Source organism: Dipteris shenzhenensis, chromosome 8, assembly GCF_047967505.1.
Source record: "Dipteris shenzhenensis isolate YYH24624 ecotype China chromosome 8, Dip_SZ_1.0, whole genome shotgun sequence".
Lineage (NCBI taxonomy): Eukaryota > Viridiplantae > Streptophyta > Polypodiopsida > Gleicheniales > Dipteridaceae > Dipteris > Dipteris shenzhenensis.
In genome coordinates this window covers 56,544,872-56,557,259 of record NC_141603.1, presented here as the reverse complement: position 1 = coordinate 56,557,259, position 12,388 = coordinate 56,544,872, and the positions used below count along the sequence as shown (strand labels likewise).

Below are 12,388 nucleotides of genomic sequence, written 5' to 3'. Positions count from 1 at the left end.
TGCAAAATCAAGGCATTACCTTCCCAGAACAAAATAGCTGTGCAATCAACCACACACTGTGGTTCTCTTCACCTCAAGCACGAGATGAATGAAAGTACTTGCTGTACTGTCAAGATAACACAGTTTTGTGAACTGAAAAACGACCCTGAATCAAGAGGAATGAAGAGCAGAATGCGCTTTCACCTCTCTTTCTTCCCCAAACAAAGAAAATGTACTCCCTGCTGCAAAAAGAGGAAACAGCTCCCTGTACCTGCGCTGTGGAGATCCATACAGATGTACGGCTCCTGTACGGAATCCCAGAAGAGGGAAAACTGTCGAAAAAGTGTGGCGGCGTCGTCCGTACGACTGTACGGCAGTCCGTACGGCTGCCCTTGGAGTAGACTGCGCGACGCCTCGAAAGGCTTAGCAGCTAGTAGCAGCTGCTATGCAGCTGCTGGCTGCTGGCGTAATGCGGCGGTGCTGTGCTGCAGCTAGCAGCTGCTATGCAAAAAGGCCCGCGCCCGCTAGATGACCGCGCCCGTGCCCACTCGATGACCGCGCCCGCACCGGCTCTGCTCCCGTGTCCTCGCCACAGCCCGCGACGATCCCGTGCCCACGCGCCCTGATCAGATCCGTACGAAGTCCGTCCGTACGGCTGTACGGACGTGGTACGTCCGTACGGCACTGTGTTACTGCGTTGTACGGAGGGGGGTGGGTAGGCTGGTCAGGGGTAGAAGGCTCTGATACCAGTTGAAGGGGCCCGAAGGGGGAAGAAGAGCAAGAGGGAGAGAGTGAGAGAGAGTAGACTCAAGGTGTGTGGGTGTGAAGTGATGAGCCACACCACAAACTCATTTGTTTTTATTAGGATTAGGTTTACCCTATGACTGTCTTAAGACAGTCATAGGTGTCCTATCTTTAATGAAGGGTTGGCAATGTGCCTTTACCCCAACAGGTGTTGCGGTCCTTTCCGCATCATGCAGAAAATCAATGATGCAGCTTATAAGATAGAACTCCCGTCCAATGTTAGGGTTCATCTGCTTTTCACTTGAGTAGACTCAATGAGAAACTTGGAGATGAAGACAGTCTAGTGTTTCCTAACTCAAAGGGTTAGAAATTTGACCTATGTTCCACATGAACCTGAAAAGTTTCTAGAGAAAAGGTAAAACCAACTCAAGAACATGATCTTAATGAGTATTATATTAAGTGGAAAGATATGCCAGATGAAGATTCAACTTGGGAGAGGGTTATTGAATCAAAGAAAAGCTTCCCTACCTTTATTTTTTAGGACTGAATATCTAAACAATAGAAGAATGTTACTACTTACCTAACCCTGGTTAGCTAGGGGCTGACCTATGGGTCAAGCAAGACCCTAGTGGGTGGGGTCAGGAGGTTAGGATGAGTAATCCTAGCTAGAAAGCTATATCTAGAAGGAGGTCTAGAAGGGAAAGGGGCTCGTATGCTAATTATAGTTATGCGCTATGGCTATATATTGGCATAGGGGCCTCTGTGTTGGGACTTTGATTTGTTTTGGGATAGTGGTTCCTGCTAGAGGCAGGCTGTACTTGGCAAGCTAGGTCGATTCATCCCTCATGGATGGGGCTTCCACGGTATGGGATGCAGAGGACTACTGTTCTAGAGTCTTGCTGTATATGACATATAGTGCTCAGGGGTGAGCTGGTGGCTCTATGGTTGGGTGGTGAGCTCCAGATTATGCACTGAGTGGTTTGGCTCGTAGTGCGTGGTTTGGTGAAGATGATCTTGGTAGCAGACCCAGGGAAGGAGTCGTCTCAGGTAAGCTCAAGATATAACAATCATTACATCCAAAATGGATAAGGGATAATAATTTTATGATTTGCAGCCTTAAGGAGAACGAAAAAGGAGAGCAAAATGATCTGCTGTGCCTAAGCTACATATATAATGTATTATTCATTGTCCTTCAATTTACATAATTGTTCTCTATCCTGGCCATTGAAAGCATGAACTTATAAAGTAAGCCTAGTGGACTCCTCAATAACTGATGGAGATGCACACACTATCATTGATCATTGTGAATGGAATTTTGAAAATTCAAGGTTGTAGAGATATTGTTTACTTTTTTGAATCAACAATCTTGCTTTGGGTTCAATTGTGGTAACAGACTAAAATTTCATGGTTACCAGGTTGCTGCTGTTATATTAAAGGATGGAACACGAATTGAAGCTGATATGGTTGTGGTGGGAGTGGGAATAAGACCTAATATAGGTTTATTTGAAGGTCAACTGACTCTCGAAAAAGGTGGAATCAAGGTCAACGGGAAGATGCAAACAAGCAATAGCTCTGTGTATGCTGTGGGAGATGTTGCGACATTTCCATTGAGGCTGTATGGAGACATGAGGAGATTGGAACATGTGGATCATGCGCGCAAGTCTGCTGCTCATGCAGTCCAAGCCATAATGTCACCTGACAAATCACACGATTATGATTATCTTCCTTACTTCTACTCCAGGGTCCTTACTTTGTCATGGCAGTTCTATGGAGATAATGTAGGTGAATGCATTGTGTTTGGGAATCAGTCCGAAAGGAAATTTGGTGCTTTTTGGGTAGATAAAGGGACCCTGGTGGGTGCTTTTTTAGAGGGTGGAAACAAGGATGAATATGCGGCATTGGAAAGAGTTGCCAGGTTGAAACCACCGGTTAAAGATGTGGTGCTGCTTGCAAGTCAGGGTTTATCCTTTCCTTTCTCTCTCAAGGAATCCCCCAGTCATTCTTCTCTTATTTCCTCGGTTGCTGAGAGAAGCTATGTGCTGTTAGAAAAGCCCCCTTCCTTTGCAATTCAAGTCTCTGCAGGTATTGCTGTTGCAGTGGGTGTTACTTTATTTGCCATCTGGTACGGGAAGAAACGACGGCAATGGTAGGAGGACATTCTATTGGTCTTAAATTTCTCTTATTTCACGATTATTTATGGGAGTCAATTGAGTACTATGAATTGTTGTGCTACTTCAGCCTTGTCAAAGGTGGACATTGTGAAACCAGCCTGTAAAGAAACTTGTTTCAGGATTCGTTATGGCAGTCAATTGAGTAGCATGCATTGTTATACCACTTCTAGTCTTGTGAATGGTGGGCAGTGTGAAGCTAGCCTCTGGTAACGTGTCACACAGAGTTCTCTTTGCAGGTTTCCATGAGAAAGCTCAAAATATTGGGTGGCTCTAGTTGATATGAAGGATGATTACTTGTTGTACAGTTTGGGTGCACATTATCTTTGTTATCCTTGACATCTGACACTGGATAGCCTCGGTCTATTGAGATATTTGAGATGATACAATGGCAACCTCACTATGTATAATAACTGTTTAATAGTACAACCTTATGAAGCTCAGCCTCAGTTGTGTGATCAGGTTGTCATGATTAGAAATGGTGTTGTATGCCTTTGGCTTACTCACATGATTCAATAGATGTGTTAAACATTTAGATTGGGCTTGGGAATGTAGGCCTGGCCTTTTACAATAAAAGATGTCTTCTCATCTTCATCTCTTCTCAGGTAAGTGGGCTTGTTGTCTAGGCATTTCTGACACCCATCAAAGCATCTAGGATACTTATTTCTTAGAATGATATCTAGTTTCTTTGCTAAGTACACATGTCGATCATCACACTATATTGTAGTTGGTGTTTCCTCATCAAATTTGACTTTGACAATATTTGTTGCGACCATGTTGCTTTACATGGTCCCATGGCTAGAGCTTTGTACTCTGCTTCTGGTACATATAAAAAAACTCTTAGTTGCTCGTTAGAGAGCCAATAAATTGCACCTTGTGCACATCTCCTAGTTATGATATGCACAATCATAGTATCCATGGGGTAATCTCCGTGTTCTTGTTTCTATATTTGATGGGGTTGCTTGGTCCTGAAATGCATTGTGCCATTGTACTAGCTGCATCACATGTATTTGTTAAGGTGACTATGAACACAATGATAAAGTGAGTTGTCTGCAACTCCCTTTTATTCAGAGTTGAAGGTAGGTTCTTTAGTCAATAGTGAATTGATTCTCCTATGCCTTCCTCAACGTCAATCGTGAATATGAACATTAGCATAGCTTTGCTTACCAAGTATTATTCTTTTTTATTTTTCCCATTTACTCATGATTTTGTCTAAAGTTGCTTACAAACTCCCTTCTTTCCTTTGTTGTTTTTCTTGTTTTATAAAGAATTTTAACTAGTCTATTTTGTCGAAAACTATTTTTCTTCAGTTGAGCTCTTTAAGTTTTCATTGCTTCATGCAATCAACTTCATAAAGTGATATCATTGTCAGTTTTATAGTCAAACACGTCTTTATATATATGAAGTTTATAAGGTCAAGTCATGATTTCACACCTTTTGCACATCCCTCGGCACATCTAGATAGGTTTCCCTCTCCTTTGTACTCGCCCACATTTGTACCCATAGTCCCCTCGCCTTCACCAGTAGTAACACCACCAAAATAGCATGATCAACTTGTTAGAATTATTGGCATATTCTAGGCAGTGACCAATGTAATCCATAAGTGAGTGAGGGGCACTTTTCCCTCACTAGAGGTTTTTCCCCCTAACCACAGTTAGTGGGTTAGTGTGGTTTTGTCACTTCGGCAAAACCACCTACACACTTGTAGTTTCATTATCTTATCTATTGCACTACGTTTTGTTCCCTGCTCTCTTACATCCTCTCTTGCTCCCATTTTAACATTTGGTATCAGAGCACAAGCTCCTGCACCCACCTTCTCCTCTCTCGTGCTCACGCATCTCGAAGCTCTAGCCCGTATCTACTTGCTCGTACAGTCTGTACGATTGTATAAAAATTTGTATTTGCAATCCTTTCACCATTCAATTGTACAGTTCAGCGTCATGCTTCTGTACTTGCAGTGTCATACTTTTTGTACCTACAGCATCGTGCATTAGTGTACGGTCGTACAACGTTGTTTGTTTGTATGGATCGTCCGTACAGTGTTGATCGTACAATTTGTCCGTACACTTTTGCAAGCTCCATCCGTACACCTACGTAGCTCAGTTTGCATTGCAGGTGAAATTTAATACCATTCTAGCAAGAAATTGCTACATATTTTTTAGCCATTTTGTGTTAGTAGGAAGACATTGCAGTTAGTTTGCAGGATTTGCTGCAAAATTTAGGGCTTTTACATGCAAAGTGCAATTTTGGTAACATTTGGGGCTTTTAGTCAATTTGTCCTCTTTCAGTTGCAATTTCTTGTAGGAATTTGGGGCTTTTGGCATCCAAATGCAATTTGGCAGTGTACACAAACAATTTGGGACTGTTGCAGGCAGTTTTGGACTCATTTTGAGTGACAACATAGACATTTGTCAATTTTTGCAGATAGATTTTAAAGATTTTGGACATTTGTAAAGCATTCTGGTGCATTTTAAGCCTTTAATAGGTTGTGACAGCAAGTTGTCATTTTGGGCAAATTTTTTGCAAACTTTGGTTGTGTATCTTACATCCCAGGAAGGGATTTCACTTGTCAGGTTTGCTGTATTTTGAGTTGTTTGGCAGATATGGCTCAGAATAATCCCAATGAGGTCTTTGGTGTCCTCACAGAGGAGGATATGTTGGATGACACCAACTCATGGAATTTTATGGTTCGCAACATCTTAGTTGGTAAACATCTATGGGATTATGTCAGCGGAGATGAGACAAGGCTAGAAACTGTGGTCGCATCTCAAACTCCTCAACAAGGTGGAGGAAGGGGTAGAGGTCAAGGTGCAGGACAAGTGATAGGAGCAACAGGGTGGCCCCCACACAGGAATAGAATAGGTGGGATTCACCTGATGCACAAGCTCTTTCAGTCATTTTTATTTCTGCCAAAAGGTTTATCATTCCTCACATTCAGTCATGCAAGACCTCAAAGGCATCTTGGAATATTTTAGAGAGCATGTTTGTAGCCAGAAATGATGCCCGGGTCTCATTCCTGAAGAGAGCTATCTCACACACATATGGATGAGGGTGATTCCATGAATGCTCACCTCACCAAGCTTCAAGATTTGAGGGAACAATTGTTGAATATAGATGAGATCATTCCTAATTCAGAGCTGATTATCACCACTTTGAATTATCTTCCTGAGTCGTATCTCAGCTTTCATACCTCGCTGAATTTGTCAGAGGGGGGGTGCCAATCCACTCTCCTTTCACGAGTTGGTAGGACTCTTGTTGCAGGAAGAGCAAACAAGAAAGAGCATGGCTACATGGGCTGGCGAGCATGCCATGCTTCCAAAATTTAGGCCCAAAGGGAAAGGGCAGCAAAAGCAACATGCAAATCAGCCCACACATCACCATAAAGATGATTCCGGATAGCCCTCTCTCAAGGCTAAAGGTGATGCAGAGAAGCCAAAGAGGAGGGGTATTTGTCACTACTGCAAGAAGCTGGGTTACTACATTGGTGAATGCAAGAAGAGAATAGCAAAGAAGAAGGAAAAGGATTTGGGTATGGCTGTCTCAGATGCATCAACCCCTAATGCACATGGAGGGGATGTTACAGCCAACTTTGTGGAAGAGGATTATGCATTTTTGTCTTGCATTTCAGATTTTCAAGTGGCTGGTCCAGATACTACAGCCACTCTTGAGGATGACTCTTAGGCTTTCTTGACTTGCAGCTATGACTCTTCAAAAGATGCATGCACTTTCAATGTCAATGAGACATTGAACACATGGTATTTTGATAGTGGTGCATCCAAGCATATCACTTCAAGAGTCTTTTTGCATCTATGCATGCACCACCTGCTAAAAAGAAGGTGACGTGCAAACAATTCTTCTTATTCAGTGTGTGGAGTGGGTGATATTATACTTACCTCCACGGATGGCACATATTTCAGAATTACTATGTTCTTAATTGAGGAGGATTTCAGGTTATCTTTGATGATGCTAAGTGTGCCAAAGAGAATGATTATGCTTTGATGTTGTCTGCCACTTTATATCGGGGTCTTTTCAGCTTGATGTTTATGAGAAAAGATCCGATCTTGCACTTGCAGTAAGCACTCCCACCGCTGCCATGCAGAATGCAGAGTTATGGCATGCCAAATATGGGCGCATGAGCTATGGCAACTTGATGACACTTCAGAAGCATGCTATGGTTGATGCATTGCCTCCTTTGGAATCACTCCTTTGGAGTCACCTCCTCCTCATGCTTGTGAAGGATGCATTCTCGGTAAGATGCATAAATTTCCCTTTTAAAAGGATAGTGCAGTATGAGCTACTCACAAATTATAGCTCATACATAGTGATGTTGTCTGTGGTCCCATGAAGACACCTGCTTTTGGTGGTTATCTGTACTATGTCACATTTGTAGATTACATAAATTATACTTGGGTCTATGGCTTCAAGAAAAAATTAGATATGTTTATGCATTTCAAACACTTTGTGGCCATGGTTGAAAATTAGATAGGACTCAAGGTGCCGACACTTCGCACTGACAGAGGGGGGGAGTATATGTGTCATGAATTTGAGGCATTTTTAAAGGCATCACACATCACCTTACAAAGTGAGGCTTACCCCTCAGCAAAATGGCAAAGCTAAGTGAAAAAATAGAACTCTCATGGAGATGGATAGATGCATGCTCACTATAGCAAGAAGTTGCCTCACAGATTTTGGCTTGAAGGCCTCATGTGTGCCAATTATCTTTTGAATCAGGCTCCCACAAAGACTTTGAAGACAATCACTCCCCATGAGGCTTGGCATAAGAGAAAGCCTTCAGTGGATCATTTTTGCGTTTTTGGATGTGTTGCATATGCCCACGTGCCTGTGGAGTTTTGACATACGTTGTCAAATTGGCACTAAGCAAAGGCTATCGTCTCTACAATGCTGCTACTTGCAAGATTTTTGTGAGGAGAGAGGTAATTTTTTCAGAGAATTCAGCTTTTACACATGTTGAATTCACTATTCCAACTTCTTCACATGATGTTTTTGAGGGGTTGCTTCCTATTGCTTTTGGTTCCCCAACTGATGCTCACACTGAAAATCAGCATTTACAGCATCCTCCACCTACTCCACATGCCCCGATTCAACCACATGCTAATTTTGTTCCTCCAGAGGCAGTGGATGATGTTGTCAGGCAAGAGATTGAAGAGATACATCAGCAAAAACAGTTCCGAATCAATTGCTACAGACTCTCAGGGAGAGTAGACTTGAGGCACCTTTGCTTGGCAGGACTCGTAGTGCAACAAGGCATGCGGGGGGGGCCCTTTCTATTGAATCAGCTTATGCAGGTACTCTTCTTCAGAAGCCAAGGATAATATGTACTCAATGAATGCCATGCACAATGAATTGCAGTCCATTGAGAAAAATCAGACTTGGGATGTTGTGGATTGGTCATGAAAGTGACAGGGTGCCATTTCACCGGTGTTGAAAGCGGCAAAATTGTCAATTCCTCTGATTTCGTAGGTGGTATGGTCGACCCGCGACCTTGATGATTATCCAAGAAACCTTGAGTCATCCAAAAGAAGAAATAGATCTGCATGATTGCTTGGAGAGTTAGGAAGGATGAGAGATGTGAGAAGCTATTGATAAGCAAGACAACATGTCCTCATTAAGATGGCAAATCTGAAAGGGAGCTCCATCTTCATTAATGAAGACCTCATATAGAGAGCAAAGGAACGAGGCCATTTAGATTGATGGAAGCCGAAGAGAAGGGCAAACACAGCAACAGATAGAGATGGTAGAGTTATTGGAGTTCCTTCACTCCCAAATATTGATGTGTTGCTTATCAATTGCTCTTTGGAATGGGGACTTTACCAAACTTTCCAGGGGAAAGATCTCATAGCTTACATTGAAACACACCAAAGCCTAGAGTGGGGACTACCCATGATACATGGATTGGAGACTTGCATAGACGGAGGATTATAGGGATCAAAAGAAGTGGAAATACATTTCTACTCACATCCCTAGGCACATATTGTAGTCATGGGTACAAATGAGCATGCTCAGTATATGTGAATCTGACTAGCTTTGAGGAGCTACTGATTTGAGGGTAGTGATTGTGTCGTTGGGACGTTGAGTGATGCAGAAGCATGGTGGCCTTATGCATGCTACTAAACGAGGTTTTTAGCAGAAAGTCAATGTCGATAGCAACCAAGGTGGTTGTTACGAAAATTATATTTCTGATATATCTTGCTGTGGACATTATTATTTTAGTCAAGTGTGACTATGGCAAAGTACTCCATAGGAGCGCACTGGACGCGGCGGGGGTCCTAGCGGATACTTTGTGTGGTTAGTTGGGGACGCCTGACTAGCTTGTGTTTTGCCATACTAGATGATCGGTATTGTGGGTGATTCCATGTTAATACTGATGTCGCTAGTGTTATTGGTGTTGTGCTTCATTATTGTACTTTGAGCGCGGTTATGTTGGGATCGGTTGATTCGGTGATTCGTTCAATCAATTGTTAATAACTAATGTAATTGGCGGCTTGAGTACAAGTGATGGAACTTATAATGAGGATTGGAGTTAGTGTGAGGGTTCGATCAAGGTGTCACACAGCGCATTATATATGGCCATGGGCTAATTTTGTATTTGCTTTATTATTGCAAGTTTGAGCAATATATTTTATAGTGGACATAATTCATTCTGGGCCCTAAGAAGGCTATGTAAAGCAAATCCCTCATTTTTGGATGAGAGGGATAATTTTGGCTCCTTGGTGCTTTTATGAAATATCATAAATACTCTAGATGGGGAAGCGTGAGCCACTCATCTAGGGGGGGAGATTGTACCCAGTCTGCTGTTGCTTTTGTGGTGTGATTGTGTTCTTCTCCAATTGATTAAGCGGTGAATTTGTATGAAAAGAATTACCTTCTTGGTTTCAGTGGTATCAGAGCCTTGGTGACGCTCTTGTGGAGAAAGAAAAGAGAATATCCCTCGTGTGGAAATCGAAAGAAGGAGCAGATCTATGGAGTGCAGAGAGATTCAAGGAATTAAGGATGGATTTATCGAGACCTACATCTAAGGACACAGACCTTTAAAAAAAAAAGAAAAACTGTGTGACAAGAGCTTCTCTGTAAGTGGTCTACTTTGGAAAGAGAAGCCTGTCTGCGAACCTTCAGTCGTCGCCGTGAAATGTTGGTATGCCCAAGACTTGCATTAAGACAAGCCGTATTGATCTCGACATAATAGCCTGCACAGCAGCCGCCTTTGGAAGCCTTGGGTCATGAATTGTATGCACAGCCGTGTCTTTTGCATCGCCATTTTTTGGGAGGATCAATCGTGTAGCGCAACCATGATACATCAGAGGCTGCTATCCTAGCCTCTTCTTTTTTTTGTGGCAGCCCCCTTAAGAGACTTTGGTAGTCTCTCTCTTCTGTGTGACCCTGCCTGCGGATCGCAAACCTACAGTATTCGGTAGCTGGCTCGTCAATGCAGCACTGGGAGTTGCACCAATCGAAATCATTGCTTGCAAGAGTATCAGCCGTCACTGAGCCCGCTACCCGTGTGAATTTCCAAAAACATTTTAAAAAAAAATTTGCCTCTGAGTCCGCGTGTAGAGCATATATGTATTCAAGTAGTCCTAATACGTAAAAGTGACATTCATTATTACTGTGCCATTACGGAAGCTAATAGCAGCCCCATCAGCACTTGGTTTTTGCAGCACTACTCTGATCTGCATCAACATACTGTCATGTGCCAGGGTTGTTAAGCGAAAAGTTCTTCTTTGCCAAAATTCAAGGTATAAGGCTCAAAGGTCTTCCAAAGAATTTATTTATTATTTTAAAAAAAGAGAAAAAGGCAAAGCAAAATCTGAGAAGCTCAAATCAAGAAGGCGATTGGAACCACGAAATCACTGAGCAATTAATTGGAGATCAGTCGAGTGCAAAGATGACTACGAGTGACAAAATCGGTCACATATCTCCCACTCTAGTCCTTTCTATTTCCGATCAAAGAGCGAGTTAAGTAGTTTCTTTGCTTTATATTTCATACACTTAGTATCTTTCGCCATCCATTTCTTACCATACACTCGAATTACACTTTTTCATCCGTTTGATTCTCATAGACTTAGTATCCTTATTTTCCTCCGTTCCGCTTTATTTGTACTTATCGCATTATCATGGCGCATCAGCCACAACCACCCACGCTCCAAGAGCAGTTAGACGCACTTCAGGCACAGTTGGCCGATGAGCGTGAGCATAGGGAGAGATTGGAAAAGAAAATCAATGATAAGAAAAGGAAGAGACATTCACGATGAGTCATCCGACGATGATACTATTATCAGGATAGTCAAAGCCACACTGAGAGCACAAAATTCGTGGAAGAAGAGTAAGATAAGTAGAAAAGCTTTCTCATTCTAAAATTTCAATGGAAAGAAAGAAGCACGCACTGTCTTGTCTTGGATTAGTCAGCTAGATGATTACTTTTCAGGGGAGAAATTCTCTGAAAAAGACAAGATTAAATGTGCTACAAATCATTTAGTAGAGAGTGCTGCACTTTGGTGGAATATCACTAAGCACAGTAAAAGGCGACCAAAATCTTGGAAGTCTTTTTAAAAGCTCATCAAGAGAGATTTCCTTCCCTCACATTTCAAAGCAAAAGCTAGACAGCGGTGGGATACTTTCATGCAGTTCGATAAGGAAACGATCTCCACTTACACTAATAGATTTTGGCAAACATTGATCCAATTATAGTCCTTAGAGAAAGTTAATGAGCGAGATCAATGCAAGAAGTATGTGGCAGGTCTAAAGTCTAAGTTGAGAGCCGAGATTAACATGTTTCATCCTCGCTCACTGAGCTCTACAATTTCTCTTGCAATGAATTGTGAAAGGAAGAATGGGATCCCAAAAGAAGGGAAAGATTTGGAACGGCATGTACCTTTCCATAAGGAAAAGAGATTTGATAAAAAGCCCTGCTTTAAATCTAAAAATGGTTTTGTTCCATAGAAGACAGATTCTTCTTGGAAGCCGAACGGTGGGAATTTTCCAAAGAAAGAAATAAGGTGTTTCAAGTGCAACAAGGTGGGACACATACCCACTGAGTGTCCTGAAAGAAAGAAGACCCTGACGGCGAAAGTGCACATGATTGACGATGAAGCAGCCAAGCAAGAGGGAGGTAAGTATAATTGTCATGCTCTTCTAAAGATGAAAGGTTTCATTAATGGTAAAGAGGTTGTTATTTTGCATGACGATGGTAGTACTCATGATTTCATTTCAAAAAGAACCTTAGCAAAGCTAAACCTAGAGTCTTTCCCATCTAACTATAAGGTCAAAGCTGCTTTTACCAAAACAAAGTACAATTGCACTAGAGAAGTGAGGAATGTTGAAATCTCAATCAAACCTTACAAGGATACATGAGACTTTCTAGTGGCACCCCTACAGGGAGTGGCTATCATCTTAGGAATGCCATGAAGGCACCAATATAATCCTAAGATAGATTATGATTCACATCAGATGTGGATTGAGAAGGACAGACAAGAAATATG

At 42.1% G+C, this 12,388-nt stretch overlaps 1 protein-coding gene across 4 annotated transcripts in view; it reads left to right on the top strand.

Moving 5' to 3' along the window:
• The window catches only part of MDAR4 (monodehydroascorbate reductase 4), a 38,601-nt gene extending 35,252 nt beyond the window's left edge, over positions 1 to 3,349 (top strand). For all 4 annotated transcript variants that reach the window (XM_087378073.1, XM_087378069.1, XM_087378071.1 and 1 more), the window contains one exon: positions 2,139 to 3,349. In XM_087378073.1, coding sequence (XP_087234199.1) covers positions 2,139 to 2,873 — 735 coding nt within the window. In that variant the 3' untranslated portion in view covers positions 2,874 to 3,349. The remainder of the gene's footprint in view (positions 1 to 2,138) is intronic.
• The last annotated feature ends 9,039 nt before the right edge of the window (positions 3,350 to 12,388 follow it).